The sequence below is a fragment of the Pocillopora damicornis genome, chromosome 1 (assembly GCF_964200805.1).
Source record: "Pocillopora damicornis chromosome 1, jaPocDami1.2, whole genome shotgun sequence".
Taxonomy (NCBI): domain Eukaryota; kingdom Metazoa; phylum Cnidaria; class Anthozoa; order Scleractinia; family Pocilloporidae; genus Pocillopora; species Pocillopora damicornis.
In genome coordinates this window covers 8054399-8074785 of record NC_142670.1, presented here as the reverse complement: position 1 = coordinate 8074785, position 20387 = coordinate 8054399, and the positions used below count along the sequence as shown (strand labels likewise).

At 38.7% G+C, this 20387-nt stretch overlaps 2 protein-coding genes across 2 annotated transcripts; one reads left to right on the top strand and one right to left on the bottom strand.

Annotated features, from left to right (window-relative positions):
• Positions 1 to 5370: 5370 nt before the first annotated feature.
• LOC113685003 (polycystin-1-like protein 2) lies at positions 5371 to 15371 on the bottom strand. The gene is made up of 11 exons (XM_089187184.1): positions 14960 to 15371; positions 13930 to 14533; positions 13630 to 13806; positions 13228 to 13353; positions 12741 to 12926; positions 12231 to 12479; positions 10979 to 11713; positions 10421 to 10654; positions 8708 to 9964; positions 7993 to 8161; positions 5371 to 7557 (listed from the first exon to the last, which is right to left on the bottom strand). The coding sequence occupies exons 1-11, from the start codon at positions 15232 to 15234 to the stop codon at positions 5885 to 5887; spliced, it is 5685 nt and encodes a 1894-aa protein (XP_089043310.1). The 5' UTR covers positions 15235 to 15371; the 3' UTR covers positions 5371 to 5884.
• Positions 15372 to 16759: 1388 nt separating this feature from the next.
• On the top strand, positions 16760 to 18365 carry LOC149051763 (interferon-induced, double-stranded RNA-activated protein kinase-like). The gene has a single exon (XM_089199542.1). It carries the CDS (start codon positions 16916 to 16918, stop codon positions 18260 to 18262), a length of 1347 nt encoding a protein of 448 aa, XP_089055668.1. The 5' UTR covers positions 16760 to 16915; the 3' UTR covers positions 18263 to 18365.
• Positions 18366 to 20387: the final 2022 nt, after the last annotated feature.

The window sequence follows — 20387 nt, the reverse complement described above, 5'->3', positions numbered from 1 at the left end:
GCTTCAGCGGCGGGACTGATCCCGTAATACATGTATGGGGAATAAACCAGGAGAATTAGAACTCATCTGGTCAATTAATGTCATGGGAACCAGGATCAGTCGGATTAAGATTTCCCACAATCCTACATGTATATAAACGACACGCAGGAGAATTCAGCATTTCTTTGAGTCTGCGAAATCGACATCTATATCTGTTTATATAGTAACTGAGAGAGTGAAACAGCAAATAGATACGGATGAAGGCTCGAGCGCTCAAAGAGGGCCTCGCGAAGGAAACAAAAGCGTGAAAAATTTCATTTTAAAGAGACAAAAAGTGTTCCAGTCTGGAGAGAGGGGGTGGGGGGGGGGTCAGGATAAAATTTACTTTATTCTTTCATAGGGCTCTGTGGTATTCATAGGATCCTCCCTCATTGGCAGTTAACAATCACTTTTGTATGATTCAAACCTTTATACTGTTAGTGAGACTGATCACTTTCAGTTCCCCCAAAAGCCATGACATCCCCTTAAAAAGCTTCTGACCCCTCTCCCAGGCGATTTATAATGACTGTTTCATTAATTCTGCTTCAAAAAAGCAGCATCGTTACAAAGAAAATTAATTTTGACCTCTTATCAATCGATATTCTGATGATTTGTGTAATTTCACTAATCTTCAGATCCAAATTTTTGACATACACGCATTTTCGGATTAAGAAAGATAATTACTTACTTCCTTTCACTGCCGCTGAGCATCGACTGTCTAGATAAATGGCTGGAGACCGAAATTTAGCTTTCAGAATAATCAAGGATTACTGCTATAAAAGCGCTTTTATTTCATTCAATGTTTCTAAATCTGAAAAGTTTTTTTTTCCTCTTGGCATCTATTAAAATTAGTCTAAGACGATGTTAGCGTGGTATTGTGTTCCTGAGATCCTTTTCAATGCTGTTAAAAGCTGTTTTGCAGACTGTGAAAAAAAAAGGCTCTTGTAGTGTCTATCTCAAGAAAACTTGAACAGGACAGGTATAAGGCGAGAGGGGAGTAGGTAGAGTGAGTTTACGCTCGAGACCAGCCAAATACCTACCTACTGTATACATGAATTTATTTCCATTAGAATTTCCGGGTGGTATGGTGGTGTTTATCCGAAAAAAAAGAAATTATGTAAGAAAGTAACTAAGTAGGGATGACGATGGATTAACGCTCGAAACTTCAACTTTGAAACCCTTTACGGTGGCCACTTTGCGGTATCAACTCGGCTGATAACACTAAATGATCTGATTTTTACCTTAATCTTTGATATAGTGTTTTACTTCCCCTAACATATCTTTTTATTTTCTCTCAGCCTAATGGTTATTTTTTAATAAAATATTTTAATTCTTCGTCATCTTCTGAGAACCCTGAGAAAATACTCTCCAGGCGTTTTTCAAGTCTTGCTGTCTCCTACTTAATTTAGAAAAGAATCAGGTAAAAAAATGAAAATATGACCTTAGATTCATCTACCGAGAACACTTGAGAAAATATATAACGCATTGATTTATTATCCAGGAAATATTTCAATTGTTTCATTGATGGTTTCCTGCGGTTTTCCTCTCCAAGAGGATTGTACTTTTTAAATGGGAGTCAGTGTGACTGTCCTCGGGAATGATATAATAAGATACTCATTTTTATCTAAAACAAAAAAAAAAAAGAAGAGGTTATTAAATGTGCCATGACACCTACCTTGTAACCTTTCCAAAAAGCTAAAATAAAAGCAAAATTTCAGTAAAAATATGGCTGGCTAACCGAGTGGGTAAGATGCACATATCTCGTACACAAATGATTATTATTCCCGTATAGGTAAAATTGCCTAAAAAATATATTGCCCACGTAATGAATCTTTCATCAAGCAATTGAAGCTTGTTTGGCCAAGATGGCTGATTGTAATCGGCCTCTTTCTTTTGCTTTTGTTCTCAATGTTGCTGCTGTCACTTTTGTTTAGGCTGTTACGTGGAACGAGGAAAGGCACTTAGAAACTAACGTAATTAGTTGCACAGATTTATCCGCAGTTGCTTCTTCACCAGAAGATTCTGCAACTACAGAGCTGGTCGCTACATCTGCCACCTGCAGGTTGGACAGCAGAATATCTAATGATATCAAACCTTGGGTGGTAACTTAAGCCGAGAACTTCACAGCTTTTAGGTAGCGCAAATGCATTGCTGCGCTCGTCCCTCGGATATAGCTTGTTCACTTAATGGAAATTGATTTGCCAGACAAGTGCTGAGCCCTCATCAGGAGGGGCAAGCGTCAAGTTAGCTTATATGAATAGAGGATCGTGTAAATTAAGAGGATAGAATGTGGCACACAAAATCCAAGTAATCACATGCGTAGAATAGTGAGTAGTGTTAAACGAACTCGACAAGAATTTTGACAACGATACAAACAGCGTTTAATTGACAAATGTTCCACACAAAATCAGTTAAAATGAATCGTGTGATGTAAACTTAGTAGTGAATCGTATGATGTCAGCCGTATGCCGGCTGGAACTGAAATACAAGACGACAATAAAAGCTAACGTAACTAACGTATCGAATATAAAATATTACAAATGAGGGAACTATCGCTAACATTGCAATAACGACCTTAACATGGAAGTGGCAAATCGACACTTATATTGATCGATTAATAAGCTTCACGGCGTTTAACTCAGATGATAGCTTTATGATACATAACCTTATATTGGAGATATGGACTTAATCAAGCGCGATTCAGAGCATACAAAATACAAAAAAAACAAAACAAACAAACAAAAAACTAACTAACCGATTTAGTAACGATATAGGCCATTTGATAGGTGATAAAGTGAGACTTAACTGAAAAGAATAACAAAAGAAAAAGCCTGAGAACTTAGCCTGGAAAACAAGGAATCGATTACTTATTTGGTTTGCGCACGTACTGAATTTGACTTAATAGAATAGATGAGTAGCAGTGTGGAGAGAAACTATGGCCCAATCCCGAGTAGAAGTTGGCGCAGTAGAATCTACACCTGAAATGAACTAACCGAGTAAAACCTCGTAAATATATCTAATCAAATAACACGCAAGCTAAGCCAGCGATAATAAGAATTTCCTGACAGAAATAGCAACCGAGGGGGCTGGTAAACTACGGCAGATTAAACAATTACTTGATAACATCAATGGTATAGTAAGTTCCTGCGGCAAGAACTGAGTTAATATCACGTTAAAAAACCGGCAGATCGTCCGGTCGAAAGGAAAAAGGTTAGCTCGCCTTGTCTGTTTTGCCCTTCCCCGCTAGCCTTAAGTTGTCGGTCCAAAATGCATACATAGCATCCTGATACCTCAGAAATTTTGCCTCACACGTAATCATGGAGATTTTGTTCATTTCGCACCATCTTCACTTTTTTTTTTCTCAAAAAACCCGCTACCAGCTCAATTTGCATCGCAATTGAAATCTGTACCTTAAAACTTTTTTTTTACCGAAAATTAATCCCAAAAAAATTACATTAGCTTGCCTTTGGCGCAAAAGTAATCCAAAGCCTTCAGTTATTTCGTTGTATTTTCTTGCAGACTGGATGATCGTGTACATTATAGCTGCTTCCTCAGCTTTCGTGCCTGGAATCGGTGGGATAAAATGGGCTGTGTTTATCTTCTTGAAACGATAAGTGAATGATTAACCCTGTGCTCTAAAGGCCTGAAAAAACGTCATTCTCTGGATAACGTTCTCTAATCTCAAAGCCCGGCTGTTCGACAATAACTTAAGGTTGAGAAGGGGACTTTCATTTCTTGAAAAATAACATATTATACCTGAGGGTGAAGCACTCATACTGTATTTAGAGATTTAGGTCTCGAAACTGTTTTGTTCGCTGTGTGCTTACTTGCACTTTAGTAGCTGAGAGGACAAGATTATATCAAAGTTATAGTTAAAGTATATGGGCGGTTAATAAAACAAAGTTTAGCCGTTGGTTAACAAAACCGCGTTCTAAACTATCTTGAATATAGCTGAATCTCTTTTCTGAACATATGTTTTTGTGAACTCTGTCAAGAGGGCTGAAAGCTAACCCTGTTATAAATGATACTTCAAACCCACTGCTTGCGTAAAACCGCAGTTTGGATTAGACCTCGTGTTGATAACCGGCCCTCTGTTTTTGATTTTTTATTGGCTCAGAAAGTGAGCAACATTCAATAGCATTCCAATCAGTCATTTCTAATAAAAGTTAAGTAGTAGAAACTTGACAAAAATTTCTCTACTCGCCATGTGTGAGCACACTGACAAAAGATTTTGCATATTCAGGGGATTAAATTCCAATAGAAAGAGCTTCGCTGCCATTTTCATCTTTGGCTTCTGCCATCGTTCTTAACTTTCTCATTTTGAACAATTAAATTGTTCTACAATTAGTTTTTCTTCTCATTACGACTGGATTTTATTTTTCCGTATATATTTTCCTACGGTAGCCACCCCGCATTGGTCTGAGTGTCCCGTTCATGTTCACTCCTTTTGGGTTTTAATTATTTATGTTTGCATATTTTTTTTCGGTTTTGATCTTGCCCAATAAAGCTTAACACAAAGATATAAAACTAGTTACCAACACTCTCTATAGCTGTGTGAATCCATGTAAGTTTAATTTGCACGACACGAAAGCAGAAGTCTCTATTTTAATGTCCATAAATGTGAGATCAGCATCCACCCCTGACTTGCAGTTTTGCTGTCATGATTCATTTTGCAGACAAAGGCTTCGTAGACAAAGGAGAATGCTGAACAATGACGAAGATGATGAAATGCTTCCCAAAGGTAAGTTCTCTCATCGAAAAAAAAAAGAAAAAAAAATGGTGAAGGGGATGGTTTTGGTTGAGTGACCCCTCATTGGCATTTAAACTTATATAGCCCCTCTTTAAAATCTGTTGGCAACGACTGATTCTCCTTTCCCCTTGAAAATCATGTGATCTCCCAAAAATAATCACCTCCCCTGGCTAAAGATGTTGAACGTACCCCAATCACACCTTATTTTTTAACAATTTTGCTCGCCTAAATTCTTTTTTACAATTCCTTACTGTGCGTTTTGTTTTATTAGCCACACAGGCACAATGTAGAACCCCGATGCCAAGATACTAAGCAAGGCAGGCTCCTAACTACGCCAACGTACCTTGTACCTGTACCATTTACGCACCAATCGTTGATAAGACTCACAAATGAATATTTTATACTTTGCATCGACTAACGGTCCAGAAAAGACTTCAAAATGTTCAGCAGGCTTTAGAATCGGCGGTGAATTAAGTTTCTACAGTCGAGAAGATTGATGGTCACTTTAAACTATAATGGCATTAGTGTAACCTCCAACTTAAATGTTCTTTGGTATGCATGCAACCGCTGGACATTGAGAGTGGCGACTTGGATTGCAAGTAGAGGAAACTGATATTGCACTTTTTATATACGGGCCTCGTGAAAACAACAACAAGTAAAGGCTACTTGTTGCTAAACAGTAAAATGATCTATAGTCTCAAATACAATTGTCAAATCTTTAAAGTCATTGAGGCTCGAACATATTCGTCTAAATCGTTCCATCTTTTTGCAGCAGAAGATATATAACAGACGGATTGTATGACATAACAATACTTAACTTCCTTCGTGTAACTCTATTTTAAATGATATGAAGCAGTTCATATTTTTTGCCGTTGAATACGAGCCATATTTATAAACAATCAATAGGCTCCAAAGAAAAAGCTATAAAAACATTAAAAAAAGACTTTCTAAGTTTTTATCCTCTTTTTGTTTTTTTGCCACAATGCTACGAAACGCTGGGGAATTCCTGCTATTTCTTTGTGTGTTCGAGATGATTTATGCTTAACGATCTGTTTTTTACAATGATTTCGATGAAGTATTTTACTTCCTTTCATCTTTTCTTTTTACTCTCTCTTCTTAGTAGAGATAGACCTCTGCTGTTATTAATAAATAATTGAATTCTTCGTCTTCTGCTGCGAACCCTGAAACAATACTCTCCAGCCGCTGTAACAGGTCATGTTCTCTCTTACGTAATTTACGGAGGGAAGACTCGACGACATCCTCTTGAAATCTTACTTTCTTTTTCTCTCTACGTTTGCTGCAGTCGTCATTGCTTTCACCTTTCAGAGATCTTAGCATGTTGCTTATCCTGTCGAACAATGCTTGTCTCCTTGTACTGCATTGCTGTTTATCTATTGTTTCTCTGGATCTTTTCTTCCTCCAAGCTATGATAGCTTGACTTATTAAATCAAAGTTGAGATTGGAACTGATTTTGGGGTCAGGGCCAATGTTTCCTGATCTTTTGTCCTTCACTTCCGCCGACGTTTTGGAGGTTCTTGACTGTTTCAATGTATTACTGATTGCATCGAAAAATTCTTTTCTTTCTTTTGAACTCGTGCAACGGTTCTCATCGATAAGATCATACAGCTCACTTTCTTTCACATTTTTCTTAGCATCCAAAAGAGCATCGTTGATTATGCCGACAAAGAAGTTCATGCACAGGATAGTAAGAGTAAATAGAATTAAGAAGGCGAATAGTTTGGCGTATGTGGTATTAGCCTCGGCTAATTCATTTATTGGTCTAGCTTTCACTCTACCAAGAGTTAGCTCGAGTTGGTAATAAGCCCCCTTCAGCACCGAAGAGTAGCGCTCAGTTACAGAACCAAACATCAAGACGCCGAAGTGCAAAAATGCCACATAGAAAATGGATAAAACGATGCTAAAGGATGACAAAGATCGTGCAGATATCTTCAATGTTGTGGAGAATAGAGCAACATAGTTGTTGTAGCGAATGATTCGCAATAGCTTGATGGTGACAATGAAAGTAAGAGTTCCAAGTACGACGTTTTCCACTTCCTGGCAAGTGATAGCTTCTTGGAAACTTAGATTTGCATAAATGTTTTTATGCAGTTTGCCCATGGTTGAAATGGCTTCACTTTGTCGTATTATGTACATCACCACGGCAATCAGAGAAAAAACAATTTGGAATATTTCGATCCAATTCCAGATAGACTTGAAATATCGAGAACGATAAATGTAAAGTCTGAAAATTTCCCTTCCAAAATACAAAAAAACCAATACAATGTACAGAAACAAGCAAATCAAATAAAACTGATGCGAGGGCGTGTCCGTAGAATCAAGTGAAAGAGCACGAGTTTGCATGGAGGCTGCTTTCAGTCCAGATGCATCAACTTCATAGAAGTATGTGGCAACACCTAAAATATTCACTGACGGATTGTATGTGGAAAACTCTGCCAGGACAACTCTGGTTTGCCTGTCAAGCCAACCGTTGTTTTGTAAATTTGTTACTATGCTGAACCCCGTATGGTTATCGTAACCAAGGTCGGCTACAAATCCTCCTCCATCATAAAAGGAGAACTTTCCCCACCTGGGTGTGGTGTCGGTTTCCTCGGCATGTTGATATCGCCATGGCTTCGGGCAAAGTTGTAATAACTCGTCATTCCTCGTGGCATTGTCGAAAGGCCTCCAGCATGGTTTGTTGTAGGCGGTCTTGTCTTCGTTCTTTGTCGAGTATCCCTTGAAACATTCTTGGAAAGATGTTTCCATATAGTTTAGGACTTTACATTGCGCTGAAAGTTGGAATAAAAGATCATGATCAGGAAGTTTGTTTTGGTATACATTTCTCTCAGCGAATTGATCTGTTATGGAGAAATTAGTGTTGTTTTAGAAGCCTTCAAATTAGAATTTGCTTGCAGAGGAAAGGAGCACCGTCATCAAAACCTTAATTTGATTAACGTTCATAATAAAACGCAGCTACCTAAACACTCGTCTAGATAATTGTTAGAATCGTCAAGAGTCGAGAAAATTGTCACCGCTGCATGTTCAATATTTTTCCTTTACGAATTTCAATAAACTATAGTTTAACTCTATATTTAAGTTTGGACACTGATCACTTCTCTATCAGGCTAAATTGTATATGAATAAGTATAGTGTGTAAAATGACATGTGTGGGTAAATAGCCTTTCACTGAAATGCAAAGAGGAATGAAAATGTAAAAAACTTACTCGCTTTCACTCTGAGTTGCCTTACTCGAGCCATTCCGACTAGAAGAGAGTGTTTATTACCAATATAAATTGTTTGCTTATCCCTTTGACCGTTGTACCATCTGCTGGAAAACACTCCTGGGATGAAAACACGCTGTAGCCAGCTCCAGTACATTGTATTGTTTGTCACCTGAATTAATGCAAGATCATTGGATTAAAAACAAAAACAAAAACAAAAAAACATATATATATATAATTTTTTTTAGTGTGACAGTATGGATAGACGAGTAGAAGTTTGATTCACACAAGCGAATTAGTATTTATGGGCGTGTTTTAGACCATTAATTAATATGTTTGCATGAGATAGTAGCCCCTTTCTGGCTCATCTCCTATGTCAAAATTAAATGCCAATCTCTTCATGGAATTATACTACTGTCGCTTGGAATTTCTTTCCAGTCTTAAGTTGGGGTCTCGCACACGAACACATCTCTTGTACCCTGATTCTAAGGGGATATTCCTATTCAAAATATCCATTACAAGAGCAGAGAATGCCTTAGTCAATCCCTGAACGTCTGTAAACAAGAAAAAAAATGTTCCAGTCCTTGATGAGGCCGCCGAGGTAAAATTTTCCTCTATTTTCTTGATTTTGAACCTTGATGGGAACGAAAAGTCATAAGGCAAATTAAACACGCGAATTTCAGCAACTGATTTATCATAATAAATAATGTTTACTTACCTTGTCAAAGTTTGGTAGTCCATCTCGGATTGATTTCGTCATCAAGTACCGATGGTCATTTCTGTTTCCATAGCACACTGCCATAAGGAAGAAGACGAAGACCAAGTATAAACCCAACTCTGTTAAATAACGTGCCAGGTTCTGTTTCTTAGCTTGTCGTCTCCTCGACTCTTCCACCTCTGATAATTTCAGTGCCCAAAAATGTTTCTTATAGTACCCAGTTTTAACTTGCTGAGGGCTTTCGCAGGCGTGTACTTTTGATGTCTTCGCCTTTATCTTTAAAATGGCCGCGAATGTTAAAGCTGTGAAGAATACCTTGACTGGTTCCTTGATTGTCACATCCTGCGCGAATGAGATGAGCATTGAAGACAGCCACTGCTCGATGACACTCTTTTCCCAAATGAGACTGTAGAAAATTGAAAACGCAGCCGAAACAGTACAAGAGAAAAGTAACAAACACCAAGCGACACCAAAAATCAGGGTACCTTTAAGACAATAGTCATTGTTCGTGGCAGACTTTTCAGCGCCTTTTTGAAACAGAGAAACTATGACAATGTTTATGGGTGTCACAACAAGCGCGCTTTCAATTCCAGTCACCACTTGTCTCCACGACATTTTCAGCGGTCCGACTTGGATAGGATGTTCATATTTGCCTTCTAACTTATAGAACATCGCGTTAGCAAACATGGATGTCAAAAGCACAGAGAGGCAGCAAGACAACCGCTGTACTCTTGTAAAGCGACTTTTTCTTAGCTTGGTTGCTACTGAAACCCAAATATGCCACTCCGCGAGCCCTCTTCGCCAACGTCTTGCAACTTCATCGCCAAAATCCGGAGGATTTGAGGTCTGGTCGATTACTCGCTCGATGCGTCCATCTCCGCGCTCAAGAGCAAACCACTGATTGGCCATGAATTTCCACGACTGCTTGGATTGTACGTCCCGAATCAGAATTTCTTCGAGGTACCACGAAGGATTATCTCCAAAATTATCATGTCCAATCTGCACCCCTTGAATCGCACCAAGTGATTTGTCAACATAAAGTACAAAATCATCTGAATTACCTCGAGAGAATAACGTATTAACTGCATCAGGCTCTTCTTGGCTAAGGTGGAGAATGCCAGTCTTTCCATCAGAACCGTAAATCTCCAAAGCAACATGAGCAGTGGTGCCCGAGTTTTTCCAAGCCCCTGTAGTAATCACTATGAAATATCCATAGGTGCTGCTTGAAGATGATGAAAGTTGGATCGGTAATTCCCTCTAAAAAATACACGATAAAGCATGAATTACATGGCTAGCTGATTTATATTCTTAATTCGCTCTATTTGTCCTAGTCCAAAAAAAAAAAAAGAAAAAGGACGGTCACTTCATTTTTAAACTTCGCAATTTCAATATCAACAAACCTTTAAAGCGAATAATGTTGTCAACATTAAAACCCTTTTTTTTCTTAACCCTTCAACTCCCAGAGGTGATCAACATGCAACTTCTCCCAAAAATATCCGTACATTATATAGGCAACAGGTCATGAGAATACTCAAAATTATCAGGTAGAATTTGTCATCATGATCTATTAACAAATTGTCATGACTTATTTACAAAAAATGTATAGCAACCGGAGGGAGAATTAACAACTAGATCATGGGAGTGAAAGGGTTATACTGGAGAGCATGCTCCGTTAAAACAACGGTCCTAAGCAAAATTTGGCTCGACACTTACATTTTTCGCGTCTTCCTCGTCGAATTTCCTCACGATAACAAGCACAGTCACATAGCACAATAAAATCACCGCAATAACCATAATTACTGCGATGTTTCCAGTTTCTGATAACTGCTGGAACTCGACTAAAACCTTGTCGAAGTCAATGGGATTCGGTTCAACTAAAAGACTTCCCCCAAATGATGTCAAGTGGCTACAGCTACAGTTTAAAAATCCATCTAATTCTGCTAAAACCTGAAATTATAAAATGTAAGGACGATGTTAATGATAAAAATTATCGTTTTGGCTGTCACCATTAATCACTCTGTATCTTTTTTTTATGGCGCTTCCATGCCCCGGCTGGCTATCAATTCGATTTAAATTTTGTTTGAAAATTTCCTCTAATCAAAGATTAGCCTGAATTCAATGATAAGACTAATGGGTGAAGATTATTATAATACCACAGCACTTTTGCAAACATTACTCATGAAAGCTCAAATTATCTGAACTATGTTGAATACAATGCCAAATTAGATAAAAAAGACTGCGCTGAAAATCGTTATTTAACTTCTCACTTACTCGACAACCAGATGATATCCACTTGACAATTTTTTCTGACCAGTAAACACAACTACCCAAGGTCACTTTCAGAGTGTAGTTCTGGTCTGTTGTGGAATCATAAACTGGCATCACAGGGACATTTTCACTTTGGGGTGGGGTGGGTGGTGGATCTTTCACTTCGACGCAGGAGCGCTTCCTTCGCCTTCCACCAAGACAAGATCTTTTCTCCCTTTTGTGAGATAAGTTCACTGTGCCATTGAAATTTTTTAAGCCAAGAAAGTATTTACCAGGACGCTCAGCCAGAACCTTTATCGTCGCATTTGGATTCAAGGAGCAGACTGTTTGCCCTTCGCTTTTGTCATGTTCACTTAGCAGCCAAACACACTTTTTGTCATGAGAGATAGTGGCATTGAGGTCGTAGTCTTGAGTTGTCGGTCGCTGACCAAAACGCATATAGACAAACAGATGTACGGTTGGATCTTGAGGTTTGATTTCCAGCATCAGCAAGGTGTTTTCATACTTGACGTTTATCTCGTGGAAACGTAGATCATCGTTCTTTGTGAAATACCATGACTTTTCTGTAGCAAGGATTTGCTGAAGTTTTAAAGGCGTAATGATAATAATGTCTTCCGTGAGATCTGATACTTTAATAAGCTCGCTGTCGTTGTTTTTCAAGTGCAAAGTTACAACATCAGAGCCAACTCGCTCCTTTGTGCCGTCCCAAGTGTAAGGGTTAAAAGAAAATGAGAACATCTAAAAGAAGAAAAATTATGATTTTTATTTGTTTTTTTTTTTGTGTGGACTTCTATAATTGAACACGTAAACAAAATACTCGGTCCTACTATAAATTATAAGTTGTCATAAGTTGAGGGCAAAATAAAACTGAAATTTATATGGAGAACGACGAAAAGGAAACAACATTCATGTGGTTACTGATTATGAAATATTTTCAGAGTCAGTTTTTTTAAATCAAGATGAAGAACGACGACAATGGCTCTAGGTAGATCTGATCCTGTTATCAACTCAGTTTTAAGGTTTAGTTTAAGCGACGTGAAGAAAATCAAGCTTTATTTGATTCTCTTTTTCTGTCCCAAATGCTAGAGTTGAACATTTCAAAAACAAAACTAGAAATATGATTGGTGCAGGTAATAAGCAACCCTTAAGGTACCTAATGTGCATGCTACTTTAACTCGACTAGGGTCGGCATCTGTAAAAAAAAAAAAAAAAAAAAAAAAAAACCTGAATTTGCCTGTAGGGCAGTAATGCCTACCTGAACATCTACAAAACTTGTTTTGTTTACTCCAGCGAGTAAAAATTGGCTCTTAGACGGTAAGATAAACCGGCTTTTTCCTGCTTTTACTTCCAGTCCTGAAAGTCTTTGGAGGCTATATCTTCCGAGTGTCAAGGATAGCTTTCCTGCTGTAAATGATATCGTTTTTTCATCAGGTACCGTCAAGGCCAACATGGAGTCTGCAACTTTCTCGAGGGCCTTCATTGAAATCTTCACCAATAGTTTACCCTGTAGAGATTGCATAAATAAATATATAATATAAGCAAATTATGGATTTTCGTAAGCCTAAAACAAACAAACATGCAAGCAAACCATAAAAGGTCCAAAATCTGAATGAAAAAGGGAGTAACGGTTGAATTAAGAGCAATCTGCATGGACCATTTGCCAATCGATAAAGTCTACTGATTATGCTTGCATGGATAATTACGTTTTAAAAGGTCTATTTAATTCGTAGACTTTTGGACATCACCTAAATGTACATTAAAATACCTGTGGTTGAAAAATTGACTTAGAGTCTTCTGATGCAGCCACTGCTGCTGTCTTCAACACGGTATTTAGACATGAAGCCAAGTTTTCTGCTGATTGGTTTGTCAGCGGTATGTCTGCTACGTCTCGTTTCTTGGCAATAGACCACAGGAGTGACGTCATTGAACTGACAGCAGATAAGGAGATATTCTGTGGAGTACAAATAAATATAAATGAAGCTAAAAATGCTTACTTTCAGATTTATTTCCATCGGCCTTTGTAGAGATAATTTGTGGCGAATTAGTTAAAGTAAGTACAAAATTATAGATTGCTTCAATTGATAACACAACAGTTGCTTGTTTTTCATGCTTGTTTGTTTCCGTTTTCTTCCTCTTTGCTGTTTTTGTTATTTCTGTTGTTTCCCTTCTGGCTAAATAGTGTCATGGTATGAAAACTTGACGTAACAACCAAGGCTACTCAAGCCCCAAACAGTATTACGCAATTTACTTACCAGAGACTGGTGGGGCACTTCCTCCAGAGCCTTAAGAGCAGAACCGATAACCGAAGATTTTTGGAGGAGGTCGGAGACAGTTTTCGCTTCCAAGGGCGAAATTTTTTCAAGGATATAGTTCATAACCTTGAACAACGATAAAGTTTAATGTTATTTAAGCCAGTAATGAAATATGCAAACAGACTGTATCCCGCATATGAGGCTCGTTCCAAAGATAATACATCTAAAGGCATATTAAGACTCAACGTATCAAGTTTCCCAATTGAATTGCTAGTTAAAACCCATCAAAATGTTATATGTTGATGTTATATGTTGTGTTGGTAAACTCTTTGCTTTCGTATACGATCACAATGAGCTAGTTTTGTTTCACTTTTTAAGTAACAAGTTACGTTTCAAAAGTACCTTGTATCTCTCCTGGAAATTCATCGAGGTTTCTTGTGAAACTGAGAGCAGGACAGAGTTTGCTATTGGCACCGCTTTTCTCAGGTTTCCGATCTCGATGAATTTCTGAAATAAACTGTCGTTTGCCAGTAGAAGGTTTGTGATAACATCGCTGCTTACATTCTGATATGGACTGATCTGCAAAAGTCAAATGTAGGTGTCTATAACTATAACTAATCTATTACTAATATGGACCAAAAGATATTAAAATATGTTTACATCATTTCATGCTAGACATTAAATTAATGGTTAGCGACTTACCTGAACTGTCAAAGTGACTGGGGAGGCAGAAATTCCAAAATTGTCAGTCACTGTAGCGATAACTTTGACAGTAAAGTTATCTGTACTGTGCCCAGGCGGTATCGAAGAGGTACTAATGTTGTTATTAACGCTACGATGTAATACATCGTACAGACCATCCTCTAGCCTGTATTGAAACTGATAGGACAGAGGGGTGTTGTCACTCTCCCAGTTCCTACATCTCAGATTGAAATCAGTCTTCAGTGAGATGCCGCTTGGCGGAGTGATCGAGCAGTTCCCCCCTGTGGGGGGTCTTGCTGTAGAAAAATCGTAAGCATTCATTCCCCTTAAACCATCCGTAATTGTTATGAATAGTGCCAAGCGGTACGTATTTCCACCAGTAAGGGAACCTCCTTTGATAACAATGTCACTTGAACTCAGCGGTGTACTTGTGATAAGTCGTAAATTATGTTTCCTTTGCCATGTAAAGGAGGTGTTTCGCTTGATTTGCTGGTAGAGCCTCCACTCATAGGATAATATTTTAGAGCACTGTAATCCGCGGCATTGTGATTTGATACTTAGTTTGACCATGGGACTCACTTTAGGTTGACAGTTAAAGAAACATCTAAAATGAAGCAAAAAGATCAGAAGAATCCTCAGTGAAGAAGGGGTTTTGAACTTCCCTTTTCTGATGAGATCATGTAACTAAGAAGAACAGCTGCAGCAGTGGCTGCAATTTAACATTGATATGAACAACTGCTAATGAAGTTGCTGCAACAACAGTGATAACCAAAACGACAATGCAAACAATAACATTATCATTAACAGCAACAACAAAGTATATAGAACGACGGCAGCAGAAACGACGAAAAATAACGAAACCAGAAACAAAACAGGTAAAATTGGAGGACAGAAGCAACGAAAACAGTAGCGAAAATAAAGAGCATTAGCAGGGTCAAGAACAAATATAGGTATTAACAACGGCAAACAACAGTGAAAAAAAAACCAAACAAACAGAATAAGAACAGAAAAAACTAAGTAGATCTCTAACCTTTGATATATTTCTGGGGGATCTCCTTCTATCAAATGGATAACTTGATAAACAGTGGAAATGCGAATGTCCTTGGTCACTACAAGTTTAACTATGTAGGTCTGATTAACAGACAGAGCTTCGGTGTTTAAGGAAACTAGTTCGCCAGATAAATTTTTATTATAATTAATGGCTGACTGGTTTACTGCTGTGAAGAGATCTTTCTCCGTCTTTGCCTCCGCTTGTTTACTGGAGTGATTTCCTGTTACTTTTTTATAATGCCAGGTGAATTTCATTTCTGATCGGTTGCCATGTGCAACTTCCGGGTCATATGACAATGAGGCATTTAATGTGATGTTTTTCTGGAGTCCTCTTGTTACTTCTGCGCCGCCGGAAATGATCGCCACAAGGTCAAGTTTTCTTTTGCCAGACGTCTCATCTAAATAATGATAATATATATATATTTTTTTTTCTCTGTTGATATCGGTTTAACCCTGTTTACAACTGGTTTGTTACATTCTTGACACTAGAGAGCTTTTGACCAATGCTTTTCATAAAATCCTAAATACATGAAAAAAATGTGAGCTGTAGGAGCAAATTTGAGCTGTTTTATCATTTCATCCCATTCCTGACATTCAGAAATTATTTCCGGGGGGGAGGGGGGAAGGGAAAGGGGCGAGGGATGGGGGAGAGAAAGGGGTGAGCGGGGGAAGGAAAGAGGGGCGGGGGATGAGAAAGAGGGGGAAAGGGGACGAGGGAAAGGGGGGACTCCTCACAACTTGCAAAGCGATCAAAACGCATTGCATTATGTCTTCCGATGACATACATGATGTTACTAACGGTCGAAATGATATTTTATTGCGCGCCGCTGTACATTTTGGTCTTAGAAAATGAGCCAAAATTGAAAGAAACGACGGAAAACGAGTTCGTTGATGGATCGATGGGTGCAATGGTCAGCGAAACAACCCGTCAAAATAGTATGGGCTTCTCTTACACCTTCTCTTGATGTCGCCAGGCAAGACTGTTTACTCCACCGATTTTTCTCTTACGTGTCAAAATCTTCTGATAGGCATGTAGAGTTTAAGAGAAAAGTCACTTTCAAGTCGTTTTTAAACCTGTTATATTTTAAATTCTACTCTTTCGACTACTCGCAATTCATTATTGTCCTATGGCTGGAAATACCTCTGCTGTAACTGCATATTTCAGTATTTTTAAACCAACTGTTCATGATCGTGGCGTGTCTACTGCTGGAAGTGGGTGGTTCTCTCTTTTGACGTACTCGTTCAGCTTGTTTGGGGCAACCGCCATCATGGGAGCACACCAGCTTGTGGGCTCGTCAACTTTGGATATGACACCTGATTTCAACATTCTATCCGATTCTTCTTTTGTCTTATGGTAAAATGGTAAGAGGACTTTTCTCGCAACTGTAACTTGAAAGAATTTAGCGCCTTCTTTGAGTGTGATATGGTAACAGTCCATCAGGACACCCAGTCCCTGGAAAAACTTAGGGTACTTGTTTGCCACTTTACTCTTGTAGTCATCACTACTTAAGCTGTCAAGTCTGCTTATGCGTTTGAGATATTCAGTTGGCTCCCTGCCTAGCAGAGGTCGCTCTAAATCTTTTATCTCATACGCTCGTTTCTTAGTAAGCATATCCTTCACTTGCAGCTCCACAATGAAAATTCCTGGGGAGCTTAGTTTCTGTCATGAGGGGACGCAAATCGTCTGTACTGTAAGTATCCCGGAGAGTCCCATTCATTTTCTTAGACTTTTAGTCTAAGAAAATGTATGGGACTTTTTGAACGCTCCAGGTAGCTTTCCTGTAAGGTGTCATAATCCTGTTGCTGCTGACATCGATGTGACAGATAATTGCTTTTGCACTGTTTTCTTTGCCGGCTTATACCTATCATCAAGTTTCAATAGGACGGCTATCATTTTTCACAAGAATAATGAAGTTTTTGTAAATTGTGAGATCGGATGCAAGAGCACGTGTTTAACTATTTCCCTCTTCTTGCTTGGGAATGCATTAGTAAAATGCCGGCGGACCTTGAAGCCTCCAATAAGCTGGAAATACCAAATAAACGGGAAGTGAAATCGCGAAAAAATACTCCCGAGGAGAAACGAAAACAAAATAGAGAATGGAGAAAGCGAAAGCGAAAGCGACAGCAGAAGAATGCGAGTAATCTGGCTCTGCTCGCTAATACTGAAGTTCTGCTGAGAATCAATGATGGACCAAATGTGGCTGAGACGAGCTTGGTAGATAAGAAATCGTTTTCTCCAAATCTGGATACAGAACAGGTAGGCAACGAAAGCGGACTTATCGTGCTTGAGGCTAATTCTAAAGAAGAAATGGTAAGTAATGCGAAGAGACCACGATTAACAACCCTCTTGGATGTACATTGTTCAAGATCTGCAACAATGCTTCGGATGGCGCTTGGAGACGACGCAAGACGCAAGCCGACTCAACATTCAAGGTCATTTTTGGCACAGACAACGTTTCAACGCATTGTTAGTCAGAAAAATATCCATTTTAAGAGTATGTCAGATAAAGAATTCAAATGCAACTTTAAAGAATTGATTCCGGAACATTTGGAGTATCTAACCCAACATTCCGTTGGTAGTGGAAGTTTTGGCCAATGCTTCAAAGCAAGTTACCGCGGGATCGCCGTTATTGTGAAGCAAATGACACACAATGACAACGCCGGAGAACAGGATAGGGCAAAGAAAAACCTTCTTCATGAAGCAGGGGTTATAACTGCATTGGGGGATCATGCCAACCTCCCAATGTTGTTTGGAGTAGTTACAAAGAGCTTGCCCCTATGCCTTGTTCTACAGTTCCATGGCATCAACCAAGAAAGCACTACTCTTCATCAGGCAGCAAGCAAAAACCTGCTTAATTCAACAGATTGTATTTCACTGTTTATAGAGATAGCTTCCACCTTGAGCTATGTTCATTCAAAAGGCTACCTTCATAATGACGTAAAAGCTAACAATGTAGTATTGGAAAGAAAGTCCGACTCTGCGAAATACGACCCGATTCTTATTGATTTCGGTAAAAGCACCAAGCTGGGGTTGCCATCCTCAAAACGAAGTTCGTCCTGCTCTTCAAGAAAGATCTATTTAGCCCCAGAAGTCCAAAAAGAAAGACGTTACAGCATTTCTAGTGACATTTACTCTTTAGGAAGAATGCTGAAGGCTGTGTCGTGTTTAATAGGTTTTTATGAGAAGGTGCGGGTGCTTGTGAAAAAAGCCACTGACCAAAACCCGGGTGATAGGCCTACTGTTGAAGAATTTTTGCAACAAATCTCTACAATTATACCATAGGTATTTCGCTAGTTCTTTTTCCCATGCCATGTGTTCGGAACAACATATTCATGATAAGTGATGCGGAAACGCTCGATTTTTTTCGACAGAAAGCCACCACAGAAACTGTAACAAAATAAACTGAAATCCTTGGTTTCTTTCTTTCTAAATTTAAATTAATGTTCTATTTAGCATTCAAGAGGCAGTAGAATGGCAAGTGAATGTTTCTTTTTATAAACAAAGCAGTTGAGTAAGTCGAGTTGTTTGCTGAACTGTTTTCACTGTGGTGTTTCCACGATACATTGAAATTCGCGTTTCGTTGGTTAACAAAATCATAATTTTAAATATACTTTACAGTAAGAATTATGTGAAAAGATAGAGGGGCCGCAGCCAGGATAAAACATCTTGTAAAATTTAAAAAACGATCTCTGGCTAAAACTTTTAAAAATACAGTTACAGTTACAGTTCATCCGTCCCTCCTAAAATCTGGAAACGTTATGTTGATGATAGCTTCTGCATTATCAAAAAAGACAATGTGCGAGCTTTCCATGACACATTAAATTCAATTGACGCCAACATCTCTTTCACCATCGAAATTGAAAGTGACAATAAGATCTCATTTCTCGACACTTTGGTCACCCGTAGAAATGGCACCATCGCTGTAGATGTTTACAGAAAACCTACGCACACGGACAGATATCTAGACTACAATTCTCACCATGATAATAAACACAAGGCCAGCACAGCAGCAACCCTTCTACACAGAGCCCTAAAGCTACCCAACTCCTCCGAAGGAAAAGAACGAGAACTAAATCGAGTTTATTCAGCACTTAAGTCTAATGGTTATCCATCGATTTTCATTAAAAACATCCAGACCAAAAAAACCCGACGCTCAACAGTGTTGTCCCCGGAGGAACTTGTTGGCACATTTTTCAAGATGGTCGAGGCGTCCGAATCACGCAAGTTGTTCGCCTCTCTTCTATACATTAAAGGCGTAACAGAACCTCTGACTCGTGTCCTCAAAAAACACGACATCACAGTGGTGAACAAACCACTTATCACCCTCCAACAACAGTTCCCGGCCCCAAAATTTCGACCATTATTGGAATCTCAAACAAATGTTGTTTATAAAATTCCTTGTGGTGACTGTTCATGGTGTTATATTGGTGAGACTGGCAGGGCCTTCAACACAAGAAAGAAAGAACACCTCAGAAATGTGAAAACCGCGGCAAAAGGCTCAAGAATTTCCAATCACGTCTGGGCCAATACTCACGCAATTGACTTTGATAATGCATCTATTATTGACAAAGGCAGTTTTAGAACAAGAAAAACACTAGAAGCGTGGCATTCCAAGTTAACTCCCAATGCGGACAACAATTCCTGTCCTTTGCCCGGACAATACAACATTCTTTTTAACAAACATTCTTAGTTATTAGCATTTTTAATTTCCTACTTTATACTTCACACCTAGTATTTTTAACAAACATTCTTAGTTATTAGCATTTTTAATTTCCTACTTTGTACTTCACACCTAGTATTTCTTACCTTTTCATCATTTTACCCGTTGAAGGCTGTAGCGCAAACAGCCGAAAGCTCGTATTTTTAAAAGTTTTAGCCAGAGATCGTTTTTTAAATTTTACAAGTAAGAATTATATTTTTGACCGACAACCAATAGCATTCTTTTTTTTATGAAACGATAATAAAGGTTCTTCTCTTATGGCTTCAAAACGGCCTGTCTCTTTTGAAGTGAGTTGTTCGTTTGTCTCGATTCCCTAACCGATGAACCTTCTCAGTTTTCGATCCTGCAAACTTTATCAGAGCATGATGATTCAGCGAAAGGAACATTTCCAACCTGGGTTTCATCAAAAGACGAAGAAGGACATTCTACTTGCAGTTGTGGTTTCCTTACGGTAACCTCCTCTTGACTTTCGTTTTGATCAGCTCTCGTTGTTTCCTCACGGTCACTGATTTCAGTTTTCCGCTTAACTGCAACAGTCTTCTGGAATTTTCTGTTGAACTTCTTCCTTTGTTTTCGTACCTTTGTTCTTCTGCGCTTTTCTTCAATTGAATGTTTTCTGAACCTCGGCATCATGCAAAATTACTTGCTTGCTCCAGCCCTGAGAGATCGTTCTTCGCTTAAAAAGGT